General features: G+C 35.1%; 2 protein-coding genes, 1 non-coding gene and 2 pseudogenes across 4 annotated transcripts; 3 read left to right on the top strand and 2 right to left on the bottom strand.

Moving 5' to 3' along the window:
• Positions 1–1,446: 1,446 nt before the first annotated feature.
• LOC129309171 (protein SIEVE ELEMENT OCCLUSION B-like) lies at positions 1,447–6,552 on the top strand. The gene is made up of 7 exons (XM_054950579.1): positions 1,447–1,713; positions 1,998–2,096; positions 3,657–4,105; positions 4,186–4,295; positions 4,676–4,818; positions 4,903–5,382; positions 5,604–6,552. The coding sequence occupies exons 1-7, from the start codon at positions 1,513–1,515 to the stop codon at positions 6,219–6,221; spliced, it is 2,100 nt and encodes a 699-aa protein (XP_054806554.1). The 5' UTR covers positions 1,447–1,512; the 3' UTR covers positions 6,222–6,552.
• Positions 6,553–7,615: 1,063 nt separating this feature from the next.
• On the bottom strand, positions 7,616–9,419 carry LOC129309173 (protein MHF2 homolog). Of its 2 annotated transcripts, XM_054950580.1 has the most exons (6): positions 9,221–9,378; positions 9,050–9,098; positions 8,904–8,944; positions 8,162–8,201; positions 7,969–8,022; positions 7,616–7,872 (listed from the first exon to the last, which is right to left on the bottom strand). In XM_054950580.1, exons 1-6 carry the CDS (start codon positions 9,242–9,244, stop codon positions 7,769–7,771), a joined length of 312 nt encoding a protein of 103 aa, XP_054806555.1. In that variant the 5' UTR covers positions 9,245–9,378; the 3' UTR covers positions 7,616–7,768. The 2 variants fall into 2 exon arrangements, with proteins under 2 accessions (XP_054806555.1, XP_054806556.1); XM_054950581.1 differs by lacking the exons at positions 7,616–7,872; positions 7,969–8,022; positions 8,162–8,201 and adding an exon at positions 8,209–8,795 and having other exon boundaries at positions 8,830–8,944; positions 9,221–9,419.
• TRNAT-UGU (transfer RNA threonine (anticodon UGU)) lies at positions 9,391–9,462 on the top strand. Its single transcript has one exon. It is a non-coding gene; the product is annotated as a tRNA-Thr (tRNA).
• A 2,060-nt stretch (positions 9,463–11,522) lies between these two features.
• LOC129309172 (vignain-like) lies at positions 11,523–13,896 on the top strand (annotated as a pseudogene).
• A 1,643-nt stretch (positions 13,897–15,539) lies between these two features.
• Positions 15,540–17,330, bottom strand: LOC129309019 (peptide methionine sulfoxide reductase-like; annotated as a pseudogene).
• Positions 17,331–18,496: the final 1,166 nt, after the last annotated feature.

Here is an 18,496-nt window from a genome sequence, read left to right as displayed (position 1 = left end):
GCGCTTAGAAACGATGACAGAATCTGGCTTTTGGAGCTGGTTCATGAAGGCCTTCGTTCCGGCAAATTTTCACTTTATCTGCAAGCACCTATTGAAGATTTCTTGGGTTTGGAGTTTGTTCTACGGCTCCTAGGATGTTACGTTTCTCTCTGTTGTTTGTTTAAGTTCTCTTGTAATTTCTTTTGCCTTCTTTACAAACGTTTTTGTTGTTTCCTTAGTTTGTGTCCGGCTTGTGGTTTTCCATGACTACTGGCCTTTATGCCGTAGTCGTTTTCTTTTTCACTTGTTTTAATAAAATTGTCTTCTTTAAAAAAATATCTTTAATTAATATCAATATTAGAATAAATATATAATTTGCACTCACATGTAGCTAGATCCTTAAATTATTAATATATTACTGGTTTTATCATCATAATTCTAAAAAATTTAATATAGTATTATGAGTCATTCAATTTGGGACAGAAAAGAAAAAATTAAGAAAAAATGATTGATGAAAAAACAAGAGAAAAAAAAGAAAAAAGAAGAGAAAAAGTTGAATAGACTTGAGAAGAAGGTTTTTAAAAAGGTACAAGCCCAGACAAAAAGAAAAAGAAAATTAAAAAAAATGAAAAAAAAAAGTAATGTAAAAAATATTATAATATAAAAGAAGTCTCACATGTAAAAATTAAAAGATAAATTATAAATATATAAGCTTAAGAAATATCTAACCAAAGCTATTTTGATGAAATATGTTATCCTTAAGCATATTTAATATAAAAAAATTTAATAATAATTCCCTATTATATTCCATTACATTTTTCGCCCCCTGCACGGAAGGTTTCCCAACAATCCTTAGTGTCAAGCAACCAGTAGTTAAACTAGTATATAAAGATATTGAAGATAAAGAGTTTCTTTGGGCACTTTGTTCCTTAGACAAATATAATTATAAACTTGAAAAGAACAGCTAGCCGAGACACCTATATCCACCATATTCTTTCTAATCCGTCATAAATTAACCTAAGCTAAACCTAGGCCTTTGTTTTGAGTTCATGAGTTTCTCCATTCTATATGCAAACCTTCGTGCCAAAGATTCAGCACAGTTCTTCCTTCCTTTTTTACAGCTGAGGTAATCATATTGACATGGACAGCCTTATGTCATGAAGCTCCAAGTAGAAGCTGTCTAACATTAATTTGAATAAGAACTAGATAACACTTTTTTGTCCCTCAGAGTGAAGCGATTGAGGAAAAAAACTGTGTGTAGAGGGTCCACCATTTATAGCTAGCTATATACGCATTGTCCCTGTGTAACGTTATACTATAAACATGATATGATAATCACTTTAGCTTTTGTTTTATATTCCGCCGCAAGCAAGGTATAATACTTGTTCAGTAAGGCTTTATTCCACCTCCTGTCGCTATATAAGCCCATAGTTATATATGTGTACGACCACGTTTACTCATAATATACCAAACACTGCCTGTAGTGTGCTTGTGATATATCGTTTCGTTATAGTAAGCTAAGGTTGTCGAGACATGGCCAGCAAGCCACGACCACAATCTCAGAAGAGAGAGCGTCGGTTGTTCTCAACATCCGATGACACAGCCATGATGAAGCAAATTCAGGTCACACATGCACCTGATGGTCGTGAAGTTGATGTCAGGCCCATTATCCACATCGTTGAGGAAATCCTGATTCACTCCATTGCTAGCAGTATTGAGGATGGAGACCTTCGTGTACGCCCTCTCTCTCCCTCTCTCTCACACACGCGCACATGTAACACTTTTTGCAGGATATAATATTTGGACGTGCATGTGTTTTCATAATTAAATTCATTTCCACATACTAGTTATATTTACTTCATTTGTTTTTGATTTAAGGTCAGTGTTATATATTCGGTTGCACTGGGATTTGAGTGCTAGAGCATTCTGCAACACGAGCCTTCTGTGGATGACAGATACTTTGAAAAAATCGAATGGCCTTTTATGAGTTAATTCTGTTTTGGTTGAATATTTTGTAGGGAAAACGACTGGAAGCCGACATGGAGAAGGCTGCTGCTTTTGCTGAATTCGACATGCTTGATTCATTAGCTTTTGTCGTGCACAAAATTTCCTGCGAGGTTTCTGACTGGAAAAATCATCTCAACTTTTACGCTAATTACTGTTTATTGCTTCCGTTAAGGATAAAGTTGACCCCCATGTGATTAAATGTTGCATTTCTTCTTTTCCTATTTGTGCTTTTGCAGAGAATATACTTTTCTTCACAGTCCTGGCATTGGTTTAAACCAAAAGGCACAAACTCAGATAGATACACGAGCATTTTATAACTAAAACTCAGATCGATTAAATATACTTTTCTTCAGAGTCCTGACTTTAATTGCTTTCTATTTGCAATTACTCTTTTATCTGGTCGATCATATTCTGCAAGCATATATAGATATAGTCATTTGCTTTTGTTTAGATTTTTACTCTGACCTAATGATATCTTTATATTGAATGTTAAAATATCAACGTTTTTTTTTTAATATTAAGTAGATGAAACTGTTTCTTCTCTTATTTTGGACAAGACTTAGGTACTTGGTTTTATAGTTAATGTACTTTTATCCATTCAAATTAAAATAAGTAAATTTTAATATAATAATAATATTGATAACAAAAATTTGTTATAAAATAAATAATATATAAAGGATCCACATGTCTTAATTTAATTACAAATAAATACTTTAAATATAGCATTAAAAGTTATTTTTGCCTCTCAACTTTACTTGAAAGGTTACTTGAAACTATTTTGAGTTAATTATATTTTTCAACTTTAATTCACTGTCTTATTACCCTTTTATCTTTTCATCATTAATTGACCATTAGTGAGCCTTACATTATATTTTTTTAAATATTTTTTATTATAAAATATTTGAATTGAAGATGTCCATTGACCTTTTAAATAAAAATAGAGAAGCAAAAATAACCCTAAATCTAATAAAAAATATTTTTAAAATAATGGAACCCACTAATGACTAACGGACGTTAAGTGCTTTTAATATGAAAGTAGCGAAAGAGAGAATTTTTAATGTTGAGGGATAAAATTAATCCAAAGTTGAGTTTAAAATTCCTAGTAACCCTTCGGGTAAATTTGGGGAGAAAAAATGACCTTTAACTTTTAACTATATAAGGCTCTTTACAAAATCTATGGAACAATTAATATTTTTTTCCAATAGTACCCTTACAATACAAATTGTTGAGTATTTATGGTAGGGAAAGGGATCAAGAGAGATGAGTAAGAATAGAGAGTATTTTTGGAAATATTGGATAATTTTAAGATCATTTGATTTTAAACTAACTTCCTTAATGTACAAAAATTAGTTAAGATGACTTATAAATAATAAGAATTACATATAAGTCTCAAATAAAAAAACCAATCACTTACAAGTACCGTCTACTTGTAAATACTGAAATTTAACATATAAATATAAAAGTTTGACTTGTAAATGGATTCAAGAAATAACTAATTTTCTTATTTGGGATCTGATTATAATTCTCCCTTATAAATAAGATGGAAGGAGTATTTATCAAAGGAGAGGGTGCGAGATTAGATTGCATTCTCAATTTCATTTTGGTTTTTTCAATCTCATTGCTTCTTATTCTGTGTATCAAATGACCCCAAAATAAATGTATATTGGCAGTTAACATGCAAGTGCTCAGGAGGTGGAGATGCACATGCAACAACAATGGTGATACTGAACATCTTGTCTAGCTATCCATGGCATGCAAAAGTTGTATTAACCCTTGCAGCTTTTGCTGTTAACTTTGGGGAATTCTGGCTTGTTTCTCAACAAAGTGCTGCAAACACACTTGCCAAATCTGTGGCTCTCCTTAAGCAACTTCCTGACCTTGCAGAGAATTCCACCTCTCTGAGACCCCAATTCGACGCAGTGAATAAGCTCTTGAAGGCAACTCTGGATGTAACAAGGTGCATCATTGAGTTCAAGGAACTTCCATCAGAGTACATTTCAGAGGACACTCCTCCTATGTCTGTTGCCAGTGCTCATATTCCTGTTGCTACCTATTGGACCATCAGAAGCATTGTGGCTTGTTCCACACAGATTACCAGTTTTATAGGCTTGAGAAATGAGTAAGCCTATCATTGTGTAAATCTCTCAAATTGGTTCAATCTCCTTTTAAATACTAAGTGATGCTTTAAAATGCTCACAGGTACATTTCACAAACCACAGAGTCATGGGAATTATCAAGCTTGGCTTATAAAGTCAGCAGTATTTATGAGCACCTCAGGAACCAATTGGAACTCTGCCAACAATATATAGGTGAGGTTTTAATCAGCATATTGTCGTTTTAATCAAAACAACTTTCTGCAGGGCAATTTTTCTATACTTAGAATGTTTCTGTATCAAGTTTAGGTGAACATTGTTCTTAAATATTAATCGAATGGTTAATATCAATATCACTACCAATGGGACAAATACAAATTTTTAATAATGCCTTTGAGTAATGTAGAAAATTGCCAATGATGAAGATGTTTCAAATGCTTTTCTTCTAGCTTGAGTATCTTTTAGGGAGAAAAAAAATTAAGGTAGGTTTTGCTGGGATGAAAAATATCCTCCTCCTTCATTCTTCTTAATCCAAACATGCTTTAGAGTTTCATCAGGCAGCTAGATTTACATTTGTTTTCCAATCCCAAATGCAGATGACAAGAGACACATAGAGGCCTTTCATACTCTGGTGGGTCTTTTCAAGACAACTCACCTAGACAACATGAAAATCCTCAGAGCCCTTATATACGCCAAGGATGACCCACCACCACTTATAGATTGTTCTAGCAAAACAAGGGTTAGTTCTTAAACATATCATCTTCTGCAAATACCAGCATAAGTAGCTCAAGTTCTGAAAACAGTTCACTTACTGAACAAACAGGTTAGTCTCGAGGCACTAAGGAGGAAGCATGTGTTACTTCTCATATCAGATCTTGATCTTTCACTGGAAGAGATTATAATACTCGACAACTTGTATAAAGATGCAAGATCTAGGGGTGACACACACTATGAAATGGTATGGATTCCAGTTGTGAACAGAGCAACCTGGAATGATCTGAATAAGAAAAAGTTTGAGAATTTACAGTCATCAATGACGTGGTACAGTGTGCGTGATCCTATGATCATTGAACCAGCAGTGATTAAGTATATCAAAGAAGTATGGAATTTCACAAAGAAAGCTATAGTAGTGGCTCTAGATCCACAAGGTAGATTGTCATCTCCAAATGCGCTACACATGATCTGGATATGGGGAAACTTGGCCTTCCCATTCACTCACGAAAAAGAGGAAAGCTTGTGGAAGTCAGAGATTTGGAGCCTGGAGCTACTTGTTGATGGCATTGATCCTGCTGTGCTGGAATGGGTAAAAACATTCTCATATTTTCTTCCGGTTATGCTTTTCATAACTGTCAGATCATATACATAGCTATATATAAGATGTATCTAACTGTTCAGATCTAATTTAAACTCAAATTTTATTCTTTTATTTCTCTCCACTAATCAAGGAACAACTTGATTAGTAAATAGCTCCCATTGTTTCCTCGAACATGTTAAAAGCTTTAATCTTTGTTATCATTCTACCAGATGGCTGAAGGCAAGTTCATATGCCTATATGGAGGTGAAGATCTTGAATGGATTCAAACATTTACAACCGCAGTATTAACTGTCGCAAAAGCAGCAAATTTACCACTTGAGATGGTTTATGTGGGAAAGAGCAACGCCAAAGAGAGAATGCAAAAAATGATCACTACATTCAGCACAAGAAAGTTCAGTTACTTCTGGCCAAATGTCACCTCCATTTGGTTCTTCTGGGCAAGACTAGAGAGCATGCTGTACTCCAAGTTGCAGCACGGGAAGTCAGTGGAGGATGATCAAATTTTGAATGAAGTCATGACTGTGCTCAGCTTCGACGGAAGTGATAAGGGATGGGCAATTTTCTGCAAAGGCACTGCTGAAATGGCCAGAGCAAAGGGAGATACAGCTTTGACTTGCCTTAGAGACTTTGAGATTTGGAGGGAAAGTGTTGGACGTGTTGGGTTTTTGCAAGCACTAAAGGATTACTTGGAGCAACTTCACACTCCTCATCATTGTAATCGTCTTATCCTTCCTGGGACTGCGGGAGGCATACCAGAGAGGGTTGTATGTGCTGAATGCGGCCGTCAGATGGAGAAGTACTTCATGTATCGTTGCTGTGTGGAGTAAAAGGAAGTGTCCAGTATAGAGTTTTTGTTCGGTAAAAAGTGCCTATTGCATCACCTATGGACAATACTCAGAAATGGGTGACAGATGGATGAATGTGATAAGCATTACTTACCCAAGATCGTTTTCATCAAGTATTGGATTGAGATTTGGTTGTAGTATTAAGTTCAGTCTTTGTCATGTATCATTAGCCTGTGATGCTGGAGATTATGTTTGTGTGTGCAAGTTCTCTAGGGCTCAATGTTTCTAACATTAGGGCAGTAGAGTCCGTAGCTAATAAACAATGATGTTAAAGTTTAATACTACAATAATGTTCAAGTCTTTCATCTTTCTACATAGGTGTAATACTGTAATTTGTTATTGTTTATATATATATATATATAGTTTTAATCCATTGTCTTCATACCACTTTAAGATCATTCAAACAGTAAGAAAGCAGAATGATATTGCATCAAGGAATTGATAACGACATGATTACACTTCGCATTGACTTGCAGTCTTCCAAGACCAAAAGGTATTTGATGCCGCTACTAAATAAAATTACAAATTCACAACCAGCATCCTCATATATAGATGATCGAAAGTAGACAAAATTGTAGATAAGTATCTTCAGAGGGCATAAAATCCAAAAGAAGCTGAGGAACAATGCTCTCCAAATGAGCAGCTTCTATTTGACTGGAGCCCCCTGATTCTGCAATTGCAGCAGCTCACCGTATAGCTTCTACGTCAACAGTGCCGTTTCAGTCGAAATCATACAGTGCAAAATATATGCAGAGTCAATCACATTTGAAGTCTTTCAAAAGCACAAAGGTATTTCTCTTTTCAAATGGATGAACCTGAGACAAAAACTCGGAGAAGTTCACAGCTAAGCTTCAGCGCATTTGCATTGGCTACCTCATGAGGGATGGACAGAGAAGTCTTGCTATAACCAATTTGTAATGCCATGGAAACGCTAGTGTGACATTATCAAAGAAGCTCAACCGCAAAAAGTAGGGTGAATAAAGTGATATAATGCAAAAATACCAAATGTCGGCCTATTCTTCCTGGATGATCCCCCCTCCTACCTGAAGCAGTAAAACTCAGTTGCAGACTATCAATACATGAAACAACAGTCAATCAAGAGACTTGCTGTACATATAAAGAAGATAACTGATATAATATAGAACAAGAATGTAGGTCTTGCTTGGGATGATACTGCATTGCTGCTATTCCTGGCTCCGAGTTAGTAATAATTTTACAAAATACAAGTGCATGCTGGACGGACTTAGAAATCCAAGTTGTTTGTGCAATATATTATTAATTATCCAAGTCCGGACAAGCTGGCCAAGCCACGAATAATGAAGGAAAAAATTTGAAAGGCTTACTTGGAGACACAAGAGAAAGATATTATACACAAATTGAAACATAAACGAAACTCAGCATTGACTTGATAATCCTTCAAATGTTATCCAATATCACTCCAAAACAAATTACAAAATACACAACAAGCATCCTTATATATAAATGATCAAAAGCAGACAACATTGTGCATAAGTATCTCTTAAGATGCCTTAAAAATCCAAAAGTAACTGAGGAAGAATACTCTCCAAATGAGCAGCCTCTATTTGACTGCTGCCCTCTGATTCTGCAATTGCAGCAGCTCGCTGTATAGCTTCTGCATCAACAGAGTTACAGACTAATTTCAGTCAAAATCATATGATAAATATATTCAAAGTCTTTCAAAAGGACAAAGGCTTTCAGATGGATGAACCTGTGACAAAAACCCGGAGAAGTTCACAACTAAGCTTTAGTGCATTTGCATTAGCTGCATCACAAGATATGGTCAAGGAAGTAAGTCTTAATATGTCCAATTTGCAAAACCTTGGCAACGCCAGTGTGACATGATTACACAGGCTCTACCAAATAAAAAATATGCAAAGAAAGTGATACAATGCGAGAAATACCAGATGCTGGCCTATTCTTCCTGGATGATCCAGCTCCTGCCTGCAGTAGTAAAATTTAGTTGCAGAACATCAACACATGAAATAACAGTCAAGGAAAAGAATCTGTAAACAAAGAAGACCGGTGATATAATGTGAAACTACAATGTTGGTCTTGCTTAGGATCATGCTGCATTGCTGCTATCCATGGAAAGATATTGAATGTCCATCCAAAGTAAGGGAACAGGATCATTATTCATAAGCAGATCACAAGGTGAAATACTCAGCAGTAACAGCTTTTTCTGACTCAAACTACTAGCAAAGGATAGCATCACATGAACTAATATTGAAGAGTGCCGCTGAAATCAAGCACGCAGTGCCTCTGATATTGTCCATAAAAGTGATTGTATATGTACACATCCAACTTCATATAAGCCAAAAATACAAATATTACGGGGTCCTTGTGGTATAACAGCAGAATAAAAAGATCCTAATCTTCAATTGTCACCTGAATGCACTAAAGGGAGTCAATTTGACTTTTCCATTGATTGACACAATTTGCACTTAACCGAAGTAGGTTGTAACGAGAAAGAAGAGTAGGCAATCGAGTAATACCACAAATTGGCCATTACAGTTAGAAATACCAGCAAAAACAGTTCCACTGTTCCAAGGTTCCGAAATCTCAACAAGTTATGATCAAAACAATATCAAAAATATGGTAGAAATAAAATGGAAAGAAAAGGAAAAACTGAGTCGGGAACAAAACCTCGGAGTCTAAAATATCGTTGAATTCAGCTTTTTCCCGCTCTGCAAATTCGGGGTAAACAAAACATTAAAAAAAAAAAAAACCGACACAAACTATACTAGAAAGGAAGAGGAATAACGAAAGTAAATATGAAGAGGATCGCTCACCAAGAGCCCGTTCGCTCCAGACGGACTTGAAAATGGCGTGAATCAGATTCTGGTATGTAGCAAATTTCAAGACAAATGTCAATTATTAGTTATCACAATTATATAACTGAATAAAAGCTGCAAGAACTATGGAGCGAAGAAAGGATGGAGGGAAATGCTGTAGGGCTTTACAGAGTCAAAAGTGGCGTCCTCCATCTCAAGAAATTTGAATACCACACAGAAAATTCGAAATCTATTAGAGCTAACAATTTCAAGGATGAAAGTGCTGATGATTCATCAGGCGGCTTGTTTCGTACGAACGGTATTTTCTCTTTGTTAATTCTCATCATTACGCTAACAATGCCCCTATAGCTCAGTGGTAGAGCGTCAGTCTTGTAAACTGAAGGTCTGTAGTTCGATCCTGCATGGGGGCAATGGGTTTTTCTATTGTGGTGGGCTACCTCACAAATCCTTTCCGGGCCCACATTCCGATTCATAATGGGCCTTTGATCCAATTATTTTGGGTGGGCTCAGGAGCTGTTGCTCCTGGTGTTGCCATCTTTACATCGGATATCCAATTCCCTGACTCTGGACTTCAAGTGAGTTCGAAACTTAAAACACTGTCAAATATAATTGCATCATCAATTTATCCCAACCAAAAAAAAAAAAGAATCATAATAAGATATTTATCATATTAATTTAGGCAAGGTTACTTTAAAAGTATTGAAAACTGAATCAGCTATTAAATTGATGGTTCAAAGTCAATGATTCAAAATTTAAAATCATGGTCAAACTAATTTCATAGGCAAAACACTTTATTGAAATGTTCAAGACACTGATTTATTAATTTATTAGTTTAACTGGGTGGGTTAATCTGAATTTCAATGCAATAGTTTCTTTTTATTTTTCACACTGCAATTGTGATAACAATCTTCAGACCACTTCCATACTAATATTAATTTTTTAAAAAAGAATGACATTATAAGTCTAAACTTTCTTTCTTTTTGAACTTAAAGTGACGGATAAAGAATGGAATAGTTAAAGTTAAACCTACCATCAAAACTACTTTGATCTTCCACTCCCTTTTTTTTTAGAGTATGGAACATGTGTGAGTGCACCGATGGGCTGGATTCGGAGATATATCCAATTGGGGTAACGTTTGGTTTATAAAATGACCAGAGTAGTTAACATGCCCTACCTTATCTACTTATCAAAAGCCAATCGTATGCCTATTCAGCACTCTTTATAACTCTGTTTTGTCACTTGCAGAAGTGGCCGGTGTCTCCCTCATCATGTCTCTCTTCCCCTTAGCTTCAAGCAACAGTGCACCATGAATTCAAATGTTAACAAGTTACAAATGTATGAATAAATGATCACTTTTAATGAGATTACATGAAAATTGAAGAATCCTTGTTTCTTTCTTTTCATTGCTTTTACAAAATGAAACTTCTATCCTGTGATAAAATTTTCGAAGAATATTCTCTCCTGTGGAAGTGAACCATACAAGAGGAGAGAGGAAGATTGACGAGTTTTGGTAGGCCTCACATATCATGTAGGGCTCATCATATCTCTCCTTTTCTCTCTGCCTGAGCTATAAAATTTTCAATAGTTTAATGACAGCATATCAACTTGCCTTTAATTAATATTCCAAAGAAATGTGAAATGATTACTTGAAAGGATATGGGGATATGATTGAGTGCAAGTTCAAAACTTGGCAAGAGTTTCCATAAATTAATTATGAGAACTCAAAACTCATAATTAAATTCATGCTTAAGAGACGGAAGTGAACCAACCTCAAAATATGACATCTTATGATATCACTTTCATTCTTTTTAGTTGCAGCAGCTCCAAACACAGAGAGTAAATAAAACTAACAGGATTGAATGCTCACGTAGTTAGGATTGAGTATTGTTGTGTTCATCCTCACCAAACTTGCTCAAAAAGCGATCACGTTTGTTGACAGTTTACAGATAGAATTAGTTATCACAATATTTCACTCACACCAGCCATTATACTCTTCTTGGATATAACCACAAGTAACCGTGCTCGTCATCTTCATGCCCTACCTAACTTCTTCAATCACTCGTAGCTTTACATTACGTATTAAACTGCCACTAACAAAATTCTGTTCCATTACGTTAACCTCCCAAAGCTAATTATATTGTGAAAGTTAATTAACAAATGACAATCCATCTAGATGCATGCTTTGAGAACCAAAGACTAAGTAATAGTAAAGATATTTTTTATCCAAAAGTAAATATAGATGAATACTGATATTTATTTGAATAATTTGTTTCAAACAAATAAGCAACCCACATGCATGCTTTCTTCATTAATGACACATTGATTGTTGAAGCTTCTAAGGAACCTGTAACAACTTTATTTATTATTCAATATAATTATTTATTTTTCCCCTACCCCTTCATTCCCCTATATATAGCATCCCCAAGCTCTCTCTTTTTCTCATCTTTCATTGAATTTAGTTACCAGAAATATGGAAATGAAGAAGTTCTTAGGTGTTGCTATCTTACTAGCACTGGTTTTCGGGTTCGCTGAGAGCTTTGATTTGCATGATAAAGATTTGGAATTCAAGGAAAGCTTGTGGGACTTATACAAGAGATGGAGGAGTCATCATACTGTTTCTCGAAGCCTAAGTGAGAAACACAAGCGCTTCAATGTGTTCAAAGCCAACATAATCCATATTCATAACACAAACAAGATGGACAAGCCATACAAGCTCAAGTTGAACAAGTTCACCGACATGACCAGCCATGAGTTCCAGCAAACATATGCTTCCTGGAAAGTCAACCATCATAGAATGTTCCGTGGCACGCGACGTGGGAATGGAACCTTCATGTATGAGAAAGTTGATAGAGTTCCTTCTTCTGTTGATTGGAGGAAGAAAGGTGCTGTCACTGCTGTAAAGGATCAAGGCCAATGTGATAAGCCAATTCAACCATAAACAAATGTATAAATATAATTATATTTTTTTGGGTTTGATAGAAGTCAAAATACAAGTGAGATTGTTTTGAGTCTCAAGCACGCCTTGTATACTAAAACTTATACGATCGTTTAGCACACTCAACACCTACTCACCTAGTGAGCTTGAAAACCATTTTTGGGTCAAGAGTAACAATGATAAAAATGCTTTAAGAAAATTGACCTTTAGTATGCTCATCTTTAATTAGTATATTGAGGCAAGAATTTGGCAGGTAGAAAATATGCACTAAAGTCTAAACCACAGCTATATATACTTACCTTTTTTTTATTGCTCATGAGTGTTATATTTGAGGTACGGTCAAATACTAAATGTGAATATCTTTCTTAATAAAGATTCAAACCCTTGCTCGTCACGTTGTAAAAGACTGGTTTCTTTCACTAGACATAACTCCCATTAATTACTTGTCTGTTTTATTTCATTCATTCTCCCAACAGTGGTTCTTAGTATGATATATGGACATCTTACATTATGTCCACTAATGTTTTTGTAGGTAGTTGTTGGGCATTTTCAACTGTTGCAGCTGTGGAAGGTATTAATCAGATCAAAACAAAGAAATTAGTGTCATTGTCTGAGCAAGAGTTGGTGGACTGTGACACAAAACAAAATGAAGGATACAATAGAGGGCTAATGGAATACGCTTATTAGTTCATTAAGAAAATAGGAGGCCTAACAACAGAAAGCAATTACCCCTATAAAGCAACAAATGGAACTTGCAATGTATCAAAGGTGACATATAAGATACTATATTGTTGTCATTAATTTTATCTGAACTTTAATGTAATTGACTGTCCCAATGAACATTTTATGAGAAGCAACCATCAGTGTCGATTGATGGTCATAAGAATGTCCCTCTTAACGATGAGCACTCATTGCTCAAAGCTACTGCAAACCAACCTGTATCAGTAGCCATAGATGCTGGAGGATCTGATTTCCAATTTACTCTGAGGTAAACTTCGATCTATCTTCTCACAGTTGCACAAGTACAGCAACCAACCAAACATCAAAACCTAGTTTCTTCAATTAAAAGATAATATTTTTAAGGGAGATTAACATTTGAGGACATTTAAAAAATATTATTTATAATTAAGGGTACTGAAATTTTGAAATTCCAAAAAAAGACCATAGTCCTTAACTAGAATTAAAAAGTTTCTCAGTTAACTTTTTCAGTACTTATCTTTAGTGTTTTCAATATTCAATTTTGTCAATAACCATATTTGTTGTTTTCAATATTCATCTTTCATGTTCAGCACTGGAAAACACATTTTTAATTCTTTTCAACACTGGAACTATGTAAGATGAGTTTTTTTTTTTGGGCCAAGCATGTAAGATGAGTACTGAAAACATTTAAAGTGATTAATAAAAGAATAAAAAGCTATGTATTGATAAATGCTAAAGATGACAATTGAAAATGTGAAGATGAGTAATGGAAAAATTCAATTAGAAATATTTTAATCCCAACTAAGGACCATGTGGTCTTTTTTTGAAATTTCATAATTCTAGGGTCTTTAACTGTAATTAATGTTCTTAAAACGTCATTTTCCCTGACCATGATGCCAAAAAGAAGATAGAAATGATGAGTTTGAAAAATTTACTTTGATGACAGGGAGTGTTTACTGGAGATTGCAGGAAGCAACTGAATCATGGGGTAGCTATTATGGGCTATGGAACAACTATAGATGGAACCAAATACTGGATTGTTAAGAATACTTAGGGACCTGAATGGGGAGAACAAGGTTACATCAAAATACAAAGGGCTGTGTTTGAGAAAGAAAGACTTTGTCGCATAGCAATGGAAGCTTCTTATCCTATCAAAAAATCCTCCTCTAACCCAAGAAGACACCAATCACCTCCTAAAGATGAGCTTTGAATAATGACGAGGAAAAGTTAGCAGTCATTTTCATGATATTATCATCAATTACTAATGTAAAGATTACTATTTTACTACCATCATGAAATAAAACTTCCAGTTTGTATGCATACTTGTTAGCTATATATGTTTGCAATGAGATTACTTTCAGGATTTTTATATATTGATATGAAATTTTGAGGAACATAAATTTAAACTTTGTCCAGATTCCAACAGATGATTATCTTCTCAGCAAAACTCTTACCACATACCATGAATGAATGTCCTAGGGGAAATAAAACTACACTATGAATGTTTTCATTTTAGGGCCGATATTAAGTATGAGTGGTAAATGTTGTGATTCATAAAGAAAAGAGGTAAAAAGATTAATATTATATTTTTGGGCAAACAATAGTTCTGTGTCCTTTAATTGGGCATGATTTATTTAATTTTGATATTTTATAGTTTGAAAAATTTACGTTTGTGTAGCCTAAAATTTTAAACTCTTAGCAAGGTAAAACTGCATTTTAGTATAAATTCAATATAGATTTTTGTTGTATTTAAAAAAAATCAATAGATACTTAGTTTTAACTGAAGGCCAATAGAATCTATCAAACCTTGAACTATAACACATGAATTAAACAACCCACAATATCCTGGTATCATCATTGAAGTTAACAAGTTCAATAGGCCCAAATGCCACATGAACACTCAAAATAACTGGTTTTGATTTATTCACAAGGTTAGATATTTGAATAAAGGGTGTTAAATAAACCACCTCTCTAGTTCAATTAAATTTAATCTATTGAATTTCACTTGTCCTAAAGTTGTCTTTTTTTTTAACTATGATGTTGAAAGACTTATATATTTAATATGATTGTTTTTAATTAAATTAAGATATGTGGATCTTTTATAAATTATTTATTTCATAATAAATTGTTATTATTAATATTATTAACACCTTAAAATACACATATATTGATTTGGTTGAGTAAAGCATATGAAGTATATGAGACTAATAACATAAATCTTATCCTTTTTTAATACAAGACTACGATTAAAAATTACGGGAGAAAAAGATTAAATTAAGCTGAAAAAACAATACACACACATCCAAGTGGTGTATGGTTGAAAATTCTAATTTGGGGATCTAACAAGACGCTTGATGAGCTTTGATATGACATGTTGAAAAGTATACCATTTCATGTACCATAATGCTTGACATCACAGATGAAATCCTCATTCACAAACCTGTCAACAGTCATTTGACAGCCATCATTTCTTGACAAACATGTAAGAAATTAGATTTATTTATATCAAAATACAATTCCAAGACAGGAACCATTCGGACTCAGCTTAATTGCATAAGTATCATGAATGAATCTGAATCCTCTAAAGTACTTCAAAAGGATAAAGTTAAAGGCAAGATCATACGAGGAATAAAGGTGGTAGGGGCCATCTCTGCATACAAGTTTCACAAGAGTTAGGCCTACACATAATCTTCTTATTTCTTTCTAACTTCACCATGAAGTAGTTTGGAGAATCCTATTTATTAACAAAGCATAGAAGCTTCTTTTATTTATTTTTGAACACTCACATAGATTGATAAATATATAACAGACTGAAAGTAGGAAGCCAGAAAGATGATTGAAGATGGTGAATGATCAACCACAGCATTTGATAGAATCAGTGCATCCTTTTTCTGTAGATTGTTTAAGGCCATTATGTCCACCTTTCTCCAAGTATTGCTAGTGGTAGTCCTCTGCTCTATAAAATCTCTTCGCTGAAAGAATCTCTGTCACTACCTTCCCCTTCAATTCCACCTGTTTTGCTTCCTTTGATTCTTATGCTAAACAAGTCTGTCTTTCATTGTAGTAGTATATTCCTGATCTATATTGTGTTCTCATATCATTCCCCTACACATATATCGATTTCAATTAACATAAGTAAAACCTTAGATCTTGTCATATCCTCCATATCAAACTAGAAGGTGCTTCTCGTTACCATCTTATGCATATATTTCCACTAATCTTCAAAATTTAATAATAAAATGTCATAAAACTCTCAAACTTTGTTTCCTCGGCAGATAATTTTCATGAACTTGGGAATTAGTACATACAAATGACAAGTAACATCTCAGTAAATAGGCCTTAAGTGGCATGTAAGTAATCTTAAAATCAAGTTTCATCAATTGACAGTAAAACAATAGCTAGCATGAAGTTATTCCTAAAAAATTTAAAAGTTTTAGAGGTTGTATATATATATTGCACATATTGCAGATATTTAGAAGCACAATCCAAAACACACAAAAAAGAAGGGCAAAAAAATTATGTAAAGGGCTTATGAAAGAAATGCCTGTACATAAAAATCATCAATAGTGTAGACTATGGATACAAATTAAAGAGGTTCTAAAAGTCAAGTCAAGTCAAGTCAATGGAGAAATATGATGAGAACCAATCACAAACGAAAACGGCTATTTAGAACCAAATGAATCAATGAAATTATAAAAGTATGAAACTAACAAGAGAAATACAAAAAGATGAGTGTACCTAGTGATTAACGGAGGTGGGATCATGGCGAGACCAAAAGAGGGAAAGCAGATTAGTGTAAGAGCATACTTGCGGATCAAACTAGACCTGAACAACCTCAACGTGGTTAATGGTTTTGAAGCACACCAATTTATAGTTCGAATCGAGAACATAACCCTGAGAGTACCCCACTTTGATCTTGACAACGCCAGCAAGTCATTGGAATGCAGGCTCTACTCCCCAGAAGCAACCGGCTCCGAACTGAGCGAACTCGTGGGCCGAGTTGTGAGCGGACTGTCACGGAGCCATTACTCTCTTCCCAAAAGGCTAACCTATTAGGACATACAGCGCACCCGCTTATATAGCCAGAACCCTCCTTAAGTCTCTCCAGTGTAGGACCTGACAAAGTGGTATCAGAGCCAAACTTGAGTTTGCCTAGACGGTGGGCCCCTCTGGTAGGCCACCTGTGACGGGGGCGTCACTTACCACTTTGTCATCAGGCCATTACTTTCTTCCCAAAAGGCTAACCTATTAGAGTATGCAGCGCACCCGCTTATATAACCAAGACTCTCCCTAACTCCCTTCAATGTGGGACCTGACAACTCTCCCAACCAATCCGTGACGCCCCCATCACAAGTGACCCACCAGAGGAGCCCACTGACTGGGCAAACTCGGGTCTGACTCTGATACCACTTTGTCACGAGACCATTACTCTCTCCCCAAAAGACTAACCTATTAGGACGTGCAGCGCACCCGCTTATATAGTCAGGACCCTCTCCAACTCCCTCCGGTATGGGACCTGACAGGGTGCACTGCACTCCTAATAGGTTAGCCTTTTAGGGAGAGAATAATGACCCCGTGACAAATTGGTATCAAAGCCAAACTCAAGTTTGTCCAGTCGATGGGCTCCTCTGATAGGCCACCCATGACGAGGGCATTACGGATTGGTCGAGAGAATTATCATGTCCCACATCGAAGGAAGTTGGAAAGGGTCCTAGCTAAATAAGCGGGTACGCTGCATGCCCTAATAGGTTAGCCTTTTAGGGAGAGAGTAATGGCCCCGTGACAAAGTGGTATCAGAGTCAGACCTAAGTTTGTCCAGTCGGTGGGCCCCTCTAGTGGGCCACCCGTAATGAGGACGTCATAAATTGGCCAAAGGAGTTGTCAAGTCCCACATTGGTGGAACTTGAGGAGGATCCTGACTATATAAGCGGGTGCGCTGCACATCCTAATAGGTTAGCCTTTTAAGGATAAAGTAATGGCCTTGTGACAACTCGCTTGTATAGTTAGGACCCTTCCCAAGCCCCCCCATGTGGGACTTGACAAAGTAGTAAAGCTCACAAAGTTCAATCACTCAAACTTTTTTCTCTCTACTTGTGCATCTAGCTCTCTTAGTCTCTTTGCCTACTTTCTGGGTTTGACTGACTTAGTCACAATCAAGAGGTTGATCAAGTTAAGGCCAGCACGGTTCAAGAAAAGAGAAGTTCTAAGGTCATGACAAGACGCAGCCATTGTGTTAAATTGATAGTGAGAGGAAAAAGATCAATGTTTAAATAGAGAAGGGAAGGTGACTAAGGGAATAAGTATGAGGAAGAACGAACCAAGTCCACATTAATGGTCAGGTTCGCCCCACCATCTAAAAGCACGTTACTTTGATTTCATATTTTTCATATTTTTTAATTTCAATTTCAGGAAAAATGTTACAATTACAAAATATATAAGACATATTTATAGAAGAAATTTCAAAGGAGATTCAAAGAAAGGAATAGCTCAGCAGATTCAACGAAAGGCATGTTTTTTTGTATTAATTATAAGTCACTTTTAACATATTTTATTAGAATAAAAAAATTTAAAAATTATTAATTTATTTTAAAATTTAATAAATTTTTAATGTTACTCTTATTAAATACATGTACTTTAATAATATATATTTTTAATAAATTAATGATATATGTTCTTTCTCTAACATTCAATAAAGAATAAAACAAAAAATTTTGTATTAAAAATTTAAACCTTACATTGGATAAGAGGGAGTATGTGTCTTTGTATGGATTTGAATTGCATAATTGTCATAAATATTCTCATCTAGTGAG

This window comes from Prosopis cineraria, unplaced genomic scaffold (assembly GCF_029017545.1).
Source record: "Prosopis cineraria cultivar Desert tree isolate PC_DT_omini unplaced genomic scaffold, ASM2901754v1 PC4, whole genome shotgun sequence".
Lineage (NCBI taxonomy): Eukaryota > Viridiplantae > Streptophyta > Magnoliopsida > Fabales > Fabaceae > Prosopis > Prosopis cineraria.
Note: the sequence above shows the minus strand (reverse complement) of the source record. Positions and strands in the feature narration are given on the sequence as shown.